Here is a 12,711-nt window from a genome sequence, read left to right on the forward strand (position 1 = left end):
ACACAAATGTGCAGAGCACATGGCAGTTAATAGCTGAGCATAAATTCCTTTCCCCTCTTCTTTTGACAGCCACAATAGAAAACACTTCGTTGTAGCTGGTCTGGTCTGATTCGGAATGTACACACGTGTGCTGTTTATACACATTAACCACAGGAAGCAAGTCTGCACAGATCTGCAAGACTCCCATGCAAACAGAAGTAACATTCCAGAAGAGATCAGCCACGAGAGTGCAACAATTAAATATTTTACTAAATTAGATACTCCATCTCCTAAATCTTCAGCTGCCTCACAGTGTTTTACTGGCAAAAAAGGGACATTAAACACCAAGATTTCTCCAGTTACAGAAAGAAGACTATTTTCCCCTTGGTATTCATGAAGTGTGGCTTGTTCATTACGCATTTATATCCAGCTTCGACCAAGTTCCTTATTTCCAAGCTTCAAACAATGTGAATACTGAGAGTAGTAGCATTTGTTATGGTTAAATATGTACAGCTAGGGTTGGGTTTTCTTTCAGATATATTCAAGACCTTAAATATTATAAGACATATACATCACACACTTTTAAAAATAGCTACATGATCTCACTTGCTAAAAAAATAAAGTTTACTATAGATGATTTAACTTTTTTGATGTTATTGTGAGGAGTCCATTTTTTAGTACCTGGGGGAGAGGGGAAATTGCAATATTCTGAAGTTGGTATAACAGTATATTTTTATTTAGTGTTCTTAATTATTGACAAGTAGGGACAGACTAAATTTTTGAGTACTATTTGTGGAACTAAAAGACAAGAGCATCTGAAACAAAAAAAACCAGCTGTAATTAATTAGTTTGTAGAACCTTCAAAGAAGGCCAAGTAGCATAGAAAACATAATATTGTCTGAAAATATAACTGATACTCAAGCATAGCAGCATACAGAAGTGCCAGAAATGACAAAGAAGAAGAAAAGCTCAAACTGTCACCAAGTTATAGCAGTATTGGTATTTGTGTCACTTGTACTATTGCAATCAAGGTATTGACACTAAATTTAGGAGAAAACATTTTGATGCCAAAATCATATCCCTAACTAACTATGGTATGTTTAGATCCAATTTTTTCCACAGAAACGTCTTTAATATCTTAACAGTCTGAAGTGTTAAAGAATACAATATTTTCACCCACACAACTAAAAATATTATTTGAAAGGCGGTCAAATGAAAGTTACTTCCCATTTCACAGCGTTATTTGTTCTGGATGGTGTACCAATTTATTCTTCTACAGTAGAACATTCTGGAGACTTAACAAAAAATAACTAAGGGAAATTTTTTCATGACAAGCCTATCAAAAAATACAGAAGGCTAAGAAGCAGCACCCTAGGACAACTGTATTCTAGCAGTGAATGACCACCAACAACCCTTTTTGAAGCACAAAAATTGAAAGTTCTACTTCTCTGGAAAAAAAAACAACCACCCCACACATTAAAAATTTTATTTTGTTCATTAAGTCACAGGAATAAAATCATATCCTCTTACAAGTTATTTTAATTGTAAATAGAGAACATAAATGATTAAAGCCAATCTTTATATACTGAAGGAGCACATACTTAGCAAGTATAATAATAGTCAAAGTGAAGAAAATTTGCGCAAGACCCTTAGCACCTTTTCAGCTTCCTTTTGGAGAACGTAAATAAAACCCATCTAGAAGAACTGAGAAGGAGAACAGAAAAGCTTCAACATTAAAGTCACCAATTGAAAGCGTTAATATTGTTAACTAAGTTATGCAATATTGCAACTTTATAGTGATAAAATAAGCAGTAAACCTGTCATACTGAAAGTTGGATTTCCTATCGTGTGAAAAAACCCAAGGTTACCGACATATTGAGTAATGAACACATGCTTTAGAGGTACACTTAAAAGCCTCTAATAAAGGGGAAGTATAACATCCGTTTAAATAGCAAGTAAAGAGGTCTATTTATATATATTAGGGAGGAAATATTAAATGTCTATAATTGCAGCACCCTCTGCATTCAGTGTGTGACTCCAAACACAAGGGAAAATAACAGTGTACAGTACTAGTACTGTTTAAATAACATAAGATTATAGATTGTAGCATAATTAATACTACATACATACATTCTTAGTACATGCTGGTATATATGTTCTCAAACATATATACACACCCAGTCGCATTTCACACATCCTCTCAACCACCGCCCCTTCATGCCCTCTCACAGTATCTGAAGGTAGATTGCTATGTTATTCAGAGCTACCACTTTTTATAAAAGCACATGCTAAAAGATCATTGTCCACTGTAATCTCACAGGAACACCCAGAATGATGACACAAAACCCAGGAAAGGTTAGTGCATGCAAAAAATTAAGCTAAAAAAAGTCTTTGGACTTCCAGTCACACAGTTAGTACAGCAATCCCACAATTGTGAAGACTAATTATAAGCTTTATAATTGATTAAGTTACACAGTGCAAAGAAATGTCCATTGACTCTTTTGTGTAAAGGGAATGTTGGAAGCCACATGGGTAAGTTCAACCAGATTTGTGCTCTTAGTTTAGTCATTCTGAATCACGATGCACTTCTGAAGCATCAGCTCTGCAAATTGGGCAGGTACGATTTGCCTGTAAAACCAGAAATAAAATAAAGTTTAATGCACTGACAGAAACAAAATGAAATTGCCACCTGCAGTGATCAAGAGTACCCAAAAGGGACTTTAGAGTTACTTTAGAGCTTTAGAGTATGTGAAAATTACCTAGATGCTTTGTAAACTCAACAAAAAAAAAAAAAAAAAAAAAAAAAAAAATATACAGTGGGCAGAGAGAATCACTGCTCTTTAGGCTCTCACTACCCCATTATCCCAGCATAAGAGCAGAAGTCTATCATGCAGTTATACTACAGTTCACTTCAGATTACTAAAACAAAAAATGCCCCGAAAAAAATTTTTTTTTTTCCCCATTTTACTGATCTCTAAGGGTTATCTTCACTACCCTTTGATTGCCAATTGAAAATGCTTAATGTAACATAAGAATGCAGAATCATAGAATCATAGAATAGTTAGGGTTGGAAAGAATCCAGCACTTTCTCTTGACTGCTCTCGACATGACTAAGCTTTATGCAATTATATGGTTTAACAAGTCCAGTGTGGAAACATGCTTCAGCCTTGCCCCAGACCAGACATTAATAGAAGGGGACTGGAAAATATTCTGTACTGACACTTGCATATGTTAATTTGAGTTGACAATTGCTGTATAAAACAGTCTAAATAAATATCTATGAATGTTAACATGCTTTAAAAAATATATTTCAAGCTAGAACAACATGTTTATAGTCATCTTGTTGATTCTCAGACATGTTCTACAGTATTCTGAACCCAAGCACATATTTCATTCAAATTAGAAAAAAAAAAAAAAAAAAAAAAAGAAAAGGCAGTTTTGTGGAAACATTTACACCAGCACTAGATTCTGTAAAAGCTTTAGAATATATTGGGTACTCTAACACAAAGCTTTTTCAGATTCCTTTTTTTTTTAAATCATTATTCATGATGCTTCATTAGCCAAAAGACTACTGCCAATACTTTATGCACAGGATATTCTACCATATGCATAAGGCAGTAATTTCCTTGACTTCATAAAGCCTAGAAATTATAGGACTTTATCCAAGTTAAAAATGTATATTGTCTATAGAAATACATTTGTCAGCAAAGCATAAAAACTTTTTTATTTTAAAAATATATCTTAAAATTATGTAACATAAGATTGCATCTATAATTCTCTAGGAAATGTTTGACATGCTTCATTCACATAGGACTGTGGAATATTTGATACTGCAGTACAGACTACAGGTAGATTAAAGTAAATATGAATAGAATTTTAAAGAAGTGAGACAAGAAAGGTACGAATACCTTATTAGCAGTAGGTCTGGATAACACAGCTTGTACAGATGTCTCCCTACATATCATCTTCCAAACTGTATTCCTGTCCTTTTCACCTTCTGTACCACTGCTATTCTGTTAATTTATTGAGCTGTCCTGCTTCTAGGTTTTCCCCCCAAATTGTTTTGAAATAATATCTCATAGCATGCATAAAGCCAGGAATTCTTATAGGAGCACTTTCTACCTTTTAAAATGACCCTATTCCAATTATTATTACAAAGAAATATATTTTGTTAACTGCTAAAAAGGAATATTTCTACAGTGTAAGGAGACAACAAAAAGAAGATCCGTTCAGCTTGTGCCCTTTTTTGTTACTTCAGAGCCTAAATATTAAAAATGGGAAATGAGATGAAATGCAGTAGAAAACTAAAGAAAATATGAAACTACAAACTAAGACATTATAAATTTCATCCAACACAGATTTTATTTACCTTAAGCCATTTATCAACACACTTGGCATGAAATTCATGGTTACAGGGTAAGACTCTAAGTAGCTGCCTTGCCTCAAAGTCACACATACAGATGACACACCTAAAAAAAAGACAGCAAATATCTATAAACTTTCCCATTCAATAACAATAATTTCTATTCTATAGGGAACTTATTAGGTGTGTCTGCAAAAGGTTTTTTTAAACCTACTGGAGTATCTACAGTGATCAAACTTTTGTGGGTATAGATCTCTAGTGGACCAGTGTAAAATAAGAATTGCTTTTGTTTTGTTCACCACGGTTTCATCAGAGAAAAAATTTCAAACATTTGACAGCACTGTATAGCACTTTCACTTGCTTCCCACCTATATCTCATTTCTCTGTTATGTAGATCTTTCAAACAGAATTAGTCTTAAAAATCATCTTAAGAATAAGAAAATATGACTGTAAACCTCAAAGACTGTCAAAAGCTCTTTCAGGAGAACTGGAAATTTTAGTAATTGGTAAATATTTCAATATAGGGTGAATTCCAAGTTGATGATGGCCATTTACTATCTAGTATGCCAAACAAAAATTTGGAAAACTTTTAAAAAATACTGAATAGCTAAATTTGAACATCTAACTGAAGTGAAACTATGCAGAATTTTAAAGGCAAGATAAATGATATCTGATTTGAAAAATGGTTTAAGAAAATTTATCTTGTGTTACAGTATTTGCCTAGTTGAGGCTGTGGCCTGAAAGAATGGAAACACAGTAAATTTGAGATAGATGCACTTACAGTGTCTGTTCCGATTGATGATCACTTGGATTGAACCTGTAAGATGGAAGCTGTTCAATGTCTGCCTTTGTCAGTCCTCGTGGTTTGGCTTCTCCTAGACGTTCTGCCAAATTCAGCAGTGCCTACAAAACAAGGAATTTGGACTTTTTAACATTCATTGCTCAAACAAGCTCCATCTCTACCAGAAGTGATTTATTCTGCCACATCACTATCCTACCAGGTAGGACAACCCACATCAAGACACATTTAGTCTTGCTTCTCTCTCTCTACAACTGCAAGTGCTACAGAAAGATGTCTTTCAAAGTTCGATCATTGATGAAACCTTATGAACTGCATAAGATAGTATCTTTGAGATTTCCAAATATCCATGACCTAACTGTTAATCACTCCTGCAGCTGTATTCACAGCTTGATACATGTTTTGTTTTGGAAATGACCTCCCTTCCCCCATCCCACTCACAGTAGTGTGAGTAACCAGAAGAAAATGTTGACAAACTTGCTTTCTAGGAATATGCAAGGAGCCTAGCTCTATGTGGCCAAGAGTTTAAAGGGACAACCTTTGACTCCCATTCCACTCCTTGGTCTGAATTGAGACATGGAGATTTTATGCTGAACCATCAGAAACAAAGGCATGACATCAAACTGAATAGAGATGCTTTCTGATTAAATTTTCTACTCATTCATACAGGTAGAACACTGTACCAAAGTGCTCCTCATGTAAATAATTTCTGCTCCTTTATGAAGGGCTCCAGAAAAGCATCGGTATCAGCTTGATAGAGAACATAAAGCAATAATATGTAAGTTACAATATGATGATGCTTTTAACTAGCACAAGAAGAATTATAAGAAAGCTTGACATTACACTGTAAATGCTATGCAACTGCATAAATACACAGCTCTGAGCAGAAGCAAGGAGAAATAGATACATGAGGAGGGGTAGGCAGCAGCTGTGGTTTTCTGAACAGAATCTGATGGGAATCCAACAGCCTGAGAAGCAGCAAGGACAAGAGTTGGGATCAGCCCTCAATTATCTAAGACATTGATGGCATTTTATTTCAAAATATGTGACTTGCTGTACTCTCCTTATGGTCAAGAGAAAATATATATTAAGAGATTCTTGCCAACATCACATTTACCCGAATTAATCCTATAATGCTAACACTAGTCTGTAAAGTTAGAAAGGTACATAAAAAGTACTAAGTTATAGCATATTCAAAAGGATATTTATGCTTGATATTTTAAAATCAAGCTAAATGAAAGGAGTTACATCTAGAATGGAAAATTAAGGAATTTAACAATCACTATTCTGAAAGGATAGATTCTGGGGAAAGGCAATAGATACAAAATAGGACTGTTTCTAACATCCAGTGTTAGAAACTAGTATGAAAAAATGTTTCCAGATTCTGTCTTCATAAACATTAAATTTAATCCTGGTTTTGTCTTTGAAAAGCAAAAGACTATTTAAGTTCATGTATTGAGTTAACCTCTGCTCCTCATGAATTTGTACTTCATACACCAACCTCATAGTTTTCTACCTCTCCATCTTCCACATCCAACTCAAAACTGAAAGCTGGTCCAACTGCAGGTGGCACCGGAAGCACTGATCTGCCATAAAAAAACCCCAACAGTTAGACAACATCTTCCTGAAGGAAAGTGTGCAAACATATGGCAGAGGTAGAGTTACGTTACTGATCCTTCTTAAACCAACAAATCCTAAGAACCAGTAAAAAGGTTAAATTTGAAATTAAGAATTCAAATTAAAAGTAAAGAAGTCAAAGGAAAGATAATTGTGCCACATTTTGGTACTCGCTGCATTACATTTTTAAATTGCATGTACATTGCTATGACATCTCATACTTACAATAAGGCACAGTGTTATTACAGTCATTAATCTCTTGATAGCCTGCATCACAGAGTTACTATTAATATTGATCAGAGTTTCTGGTCTTAAATTTGAATTATTTAAAGACAGAGTATAAACAAAGATAAATAACCCAACTTCACTTAGCTCCCCAATACAAAAGCATTCAAGCACTTGAGAGGAGAAGAAAGAAGAGTTCAGTTGGAAGGGACCTACAGTGATCATCTAGTCCAACCACCTGACCACTTCAGGGCTGACCAAAACTTAAAACATAGATTAAGGGCATTGTCCAAATACCTCTTAAACACTCACAGGCATGGGGCAGAGACCACCTCTCTAGGAAGCCTGTTCCACTGTTTGACCACCCTCTCGGTAAAGAAATGCTTCTTACTGTCAAGTCTGAACCACCCCTGATGCAGCTTTGAACCATTCCCATGCATCCTGTCATTGGATACCAGAGAGAAGAGATCGGCACCTCCCTCTCCCCTTCCCCTCCTCAGGAAGCTGTAGAGAACAATAAGTTTGCCCCTCAGTCTCCTTTTCGATAATACACATAAAGATAATTACAATATAGTACTGGGCCTACTTCTACATTGACAGCAACTATACATTCCCATATAACATAGATTTGGCCATAGAAGAACCTCTTCAGATATAAAGGCAAGAGCGCACCATTTTCCTGGGTTTTTTTCTTTTAAGTTAAAAAGCATCTCCATCCAAAGACAGTAATATGGGTCAAAGTTTAATGCACAACCATAGAAATAAAAAATACACAGCACTATAAATGCAATCTAATTAAATTAATTAGGAATGATTGCAACACACTGTCCCTGAGTAGACAGGCAAGCTGCTATAACATCAGAGCAGACTTTGTCAGAATGCACAACGCAAAGTTTAACCACTTCACTGAATCATATATGCTGGTGCTATTTTAGAATCATAGAATCATAGAATCGTAAGGGTTGGAAAGGACCTTAAGATCATCTAGTTCCAACCCCCCTGCCATGGGCAGGGACACCTTGCCCTAAACCACGTGGTTCAAGGCTCTGTCCAACCTGGCCTTGAACACCGCCAGGGATGGAGCATCCACAACCTCCCTGGGCAACCCATTCCAGTGCTTCACCACCCTCACTGTAAAGAACTTCTTCCTTATATCTAATCTAAACTTCCCCTGTTTAAGTTTGAACCCATTACCCCTTGTCCTACCACTACAGTCCCTAAGGAAGAGTCCCTCCCCAGCATCCTTGCAGACCCCCTTCAGATACTGGAAGGCTGCTATGAGGTCACCACGCAGCCTTCTCTTCTCCAGGCTGAACAGCCCCAACTCTCTCAGCCTGTCTTCATATGGGAGGTGCTCCAGCCCTCTTATCGTCCTCATGGCCCTCCTCTGGACTCGCTCCAACAGCTCCATGTCCTTCTTATGTAGAGGACACCAGAACTGTACACAATACTCCAAGTGAGGTCTCACGAGAGCAGAGTAGAGGGGCAGGATCACCTCCTTCGACCTGCTGGTCACGCTTCTTTTGATGCAGCCCAGGATACGGTTGGCTTTCTGGGCTGCAAGCGCACAATGCTGGCTCATGTTAAGCTTCTCGTCAACCAACACCCCCAAGTCCTTTTCTGCAGGGCTGCTCCGAATCTCTTCTCTGCCCAGCCTGTAGCAGTGCCTGGGGTTGCCCCGACCCAGGTGTAGGACCTTACACTGGGCTTGGTTAAACTTCATAAGGTTGGCATTGGTCTACATCACAAGCGTGTCAAGGTCCCTCTGGATGGCATCCCTTCCCTCCAGCGTATCAACCAAACCACACAGCTTGGTGTCGTCGGCAAACTTGCTGAGGGCGCACTCAATCCCACTGTCCATGTCGCCGACAAAGATGTTGAACAGGACCGGTCCCAACACCGATCCCTGAGGGACACCACTCGTTACAGGTTTCCAACTGGACATCGAGCCATTAACCACAACTCTTTGCGTGTGGCCATCGAGCCAGTTTTTTATCCACCGAGTGGTCCATCTATCAAATTGATGTCTCTCCAATTTAGAGACAAGGATGTCGTGCGGGACAGTGTCCAATGCTTTGCACAAGTCCAGGTAGATGACGTCAACTGCTCTGCCCCTGTCCATCAGTTCCGTGGCTCCATCATAGAAGGCCACCAAATTGGTCAGGCAGGATTTCCCCTTAGTGAAGCCATGTTGGCTGTCACCAACCACCTCATTGTTTTTCATGTGCCTTAGCATGTTTTCCAGGAGAAACTGTTCCAAGATTTTGCCAGGCACAGAGGTGAGACTGACTGGTCTGTAGTTCCCCGGGTCTTCCACCTTCCCCTTCTTGAAAATGGGGGTTATATTTCCCTTCTTCCAGTCATCGGGAACTTCACCTGACTGCCAGGATTTTTCGAATATGATGGACAGTGGCTTAGCAACTTCATTCGCCAGCTCCTTCAGGACCCGTGGATGGATTTCATCAGGTCCCATGGACTTGTGCACATTCAGGTTCTTAAGATGGTCTCGAACCTGATCCTCTCCTACAGTGGGCCTCAGGTCTTCATTTTCACAGTCCCTGCATGTGCTTTCCAAGACTTTCGTGGTGTGGTCAGAGCATTTGCTGGTGAAGATGAAGGCAAAGAAGTCATTAAGAACCTCAGCCTTCTCCAAATCCATGGTAGCCAGTTCTCCTGATAGCTTCCGGAGAGGGCCCACATTGGCCCTAGTCTGTCTTTTATTTGCTATGTATCTATAGAATCCTTTCCTGTTATCTTTTACATCCTTTGCCAAACTTAATTCTAGCTGGGCCTTAGCTTTCCTAACCTGGTCCCTAGCTTCCCAGGCAATGCTCCTATATTCTTCCCAGGCTGCCTGTCCTCGCTTCCACCTTCTATAAGCTTCTTTTTTCCCTCTAAGTTTCCTCAGCAGCTCCTTGTCCATCCATGGAGGTCTCCTGGCCCTCCTGCTGCACTTTCTTCTAGTCGGGATGCAACACTCTTGAGCACGTAGCAGGTGATCCTTGAATATCGACCAGCAGTCTTGGGCCCCCCTGCCCTCTAGGACTGTATCCTATGAAACCTTACTAAGGAGGTTCCTGAAGAGGCCAAAGTCTGCTTTCTTGAAGTCCAGGGCAGTGAGCTTGCTGCATGCTCTTCTCACTGTCCTGAGGATCTCAAACTCAACCATCTCGTGATCACTAGAGCCAAGGCTGCCCTGGAGCGTCACATTTCCAACCAGTCCCTCCCTGTTGGTGAGCACGAGGTCAAGCATGGCACCTCTCCTTGTCGGCTCCTCTATTACTTGAAAGAGGAAGTTGTCTTCCACACAATCGAGGAACCTCCTGGATTGCTTGTGCCGGGCCGTACCGTCCCTCCAACAGATGTCAGGATGGTTGAAGTCCCCCATGAGGACAAGGGCCTGCGAGCGTGAGGCTGCTCCTCTCTGTCTGTAGACCCCTTCATCCACAGAGTCCTCTTGATCAGGCGGCCTGTAACAGATCCCCACCGTAATGTCCCCTGTTGCTGTTTTCCCTTTGATCCTGACCCACAAACACTCTGTTACCTCATCACCCATCCCCAGACAGAGTTCCATACTCTCTAGCCTATCACTGACATAGATAGCAACACCCCCTCCCCGTCTGCCTGGCCTGTCTTTTCTAAACAGCCTGTAACCTTCCATTCTGACACTCCAGTCATAGGAGCCATCCCACCATGTTTCTGTGATACCAATGACATCATGTTCCCGTAGCCTTGCACACATCTCTAATTCCTCTTGTTTGTTCCCCATACTACGGGTGTTTGTATAGAGGCACCTTAGCCGAGCTCCGAATGCAGCCGACTCAATGGCTGGGGCAGCTGGAACATCTCTACATCGCTCTGAGCACTTATTACAGGTGCTGGCAACTGACCAGGAGTGTTGGGATGGATCAATGCTCCCCTCCCCCAACACATCTAGTTTAAAGCTTTCCTGACCAGCCTGGCAAGCCTCCTACCAAAACAGTTCTTCCCCTTCTTTGTCAGACCAGCTCCACCAGCCTCCAGTAGATCTGGCCTCCCAAATGGAGCCCCATGTTCTAAATAGCCAAACCCCTGACTATGGCACCAGCATTCTAACCATTTATTAACCTGCCAAACACGCCTAGCTTTTTTAAGGTCCTCCCCTTTGCCCTGGAGAATCGATGAAAAAACTATCTATCTGAGCTCCAGAGCCCCTAACCACCTCTCCCAAGGCTCTGTAGTCCTTCTTAATGTTCTCCAGGCTACTGCTATCTATATCTCTAGCACCCCCATGGACCACTAGGAGGGGGTAATAGTCAGCAGGACTTACTAGAGCAGGCAGCCTCTCAGCAACATCCCTGATCCGAGCCCCTGGCGGGCAACACACCTCCCTCGAGACTGGATCAGGCCGGCAGATGAGTGCCTCTGTGCCTTTCAAAGTAGAGTCCCCTACTACTATGACCCTCCTCTTTTTCCTGGAGGCACCAGTAGTGATCCTCTTTAGTGGTGCATCAGCAGGGTGCTCATTAGGTGTGGTGGGTGCTTTCTCATTAGCCCCCTGCAGAACCGCGAAGCGGTTCTGGGTGGGGACATCAGATTTAGGAGGCAGCCCCTTGTCGTTAATTGTCCTCTTCCTCCTTTTTTTGTTAGTTTTTCTCGTGACTAATTCCCAGCTTCCTGGTTTGCTGCCCTCCTTCTTTCCTATGTGAGCAGTGCTAGATGTTTGCAGCCCCTGCGCAGTTTGGGCCTGGAGCAAGGAGCCCAGCTTCCTCTCAGCTTCCCTGGCATCTTTTAGCTCTCCAACAGCCTCCCGCAGCTCAGCCACCTGCTGCAGGAGGACCTCCACCAGGGCGCACCGAGTGCAGCCCTGTTCATTGCGCGCCCTCGCCTCAAGAGACCAGTCGAGGCACTTTCTACACTCCGAGGTCTGCGCCGCAGCCTCCCCTCTCATCGGCTCTGTCTGGGTGCCTACGCTGGCCACCGCCAGGGCAGAGCTCCCAGAGCGGGCCCTGGTCCTGAGGCGAGTGCTCACCATCCCGTTCGCTGCCCGCGCAAACTGCCGCGCCACGCCCTGACTGCCCGCCCTGTTCGCCGCGCTCCTGGTCGCTCGAACTCCCTGGGATGGGTTTTTCCCCACTGAGGGCTGGTGCCGTCACTCCTGGCGCCGCCCCCTGTGAGTCAGCTGCTCGCGTCAGCTGAGCTGCCGGCTCCTGGGCAAGTCCTGTCGAGGACTTGAGGCTCCCTCGGTCGCTCTTGCCGCTCCGAACTGAGGCTCCGGGACGCTGTGTTTCCCCCCGCTCCGGTGTTAAAGGCGTCCTCTCTGGAGATACTCACCTCGGCAATTGATCGTTAGTGGTCGATGATGACCCTTTTGAATCTGCCACCGTCACTCCTGGCGCCGCCCCCTGTGAGTCAGCTGCTCGCGTCAGCTGAGCTGCCGGCTCCTGGGCAAGTCCTGTCGAGGACTTGAGGCTCCCTCGGTCGCTCTTGCCGCTCCGAACTGAGGCTCCGGGACGCTGTGCTTCCCCCCGCTCCGGTGTTAAAGGCGTCCTCTCTGGAGATACTCACCTCGGCAATTGATCGTTAGTGGTCGATGATGACCCTTTTGAATCTGCCACCGTCACTCCTGGCGCCGCCCCCTGTGAGTCAGCTGCTCGCGTCAGCTGAGCTGTCGGCTCCTGGGCAAGTCCTGTCGAGGACTTGAGGCTCCCTCGGTCGCTCTTGCCGCTCCGAACTGAGGCTCCGGGAC

The 12,711-nt window shown here is 42.3% G+C and overlaps 1 protein-coding gene across 1 annotated transcript in view; it reads right to left on the bottom strand.

Annotated features, from left to right (window-relative positions):
• Positions 1-2,544: 2,544 nt before the first annotated feature.
• The window catches only part of LOC115619211 (E3 ubiquitin-protein ligase RNF38-like), an 80,802-nt gene continuing 70,635 nt past the window's right edge, over positions 2,545-12,711 (bottom strand). Inside the window, exons 7-10 of the mRNA XM_030511258.1 lie at positions 6,643-6,727; positions 5,124-5,245; positions 4,349-4,448; positions 2,545-2,607 (exon numbers count right to left, since the gene is read on the bottom strand). Coding sequence (XP_030367118.1) covers positions 2,545-2,607; positions 4,349-4,448; positions 5,124-5,245; positions 6,643-6,727 — 370 coding nt within the window. The remainder of the gene's footprint in view (positions 2,608-4,348; positions 4,449-5,123; positions 5,246-6,642; positions 6,728-12,711) is intronic.

The sequence above is a fragment of the Strigops habroptila genome, chromosome W, assembly GCF_004027225.2.
Source record: "Strigops habroptila isolate Jane chromosome W, bStrHab1.2.pri, whole genome shotgun sequence".
NCBI classification, from domain to species: domain Eukaryota; kingdom Metazoa; phylum Chordata; class Aves; order Psittaciformes; family Psittacidae; genus Strigops; species Strigops habroptila.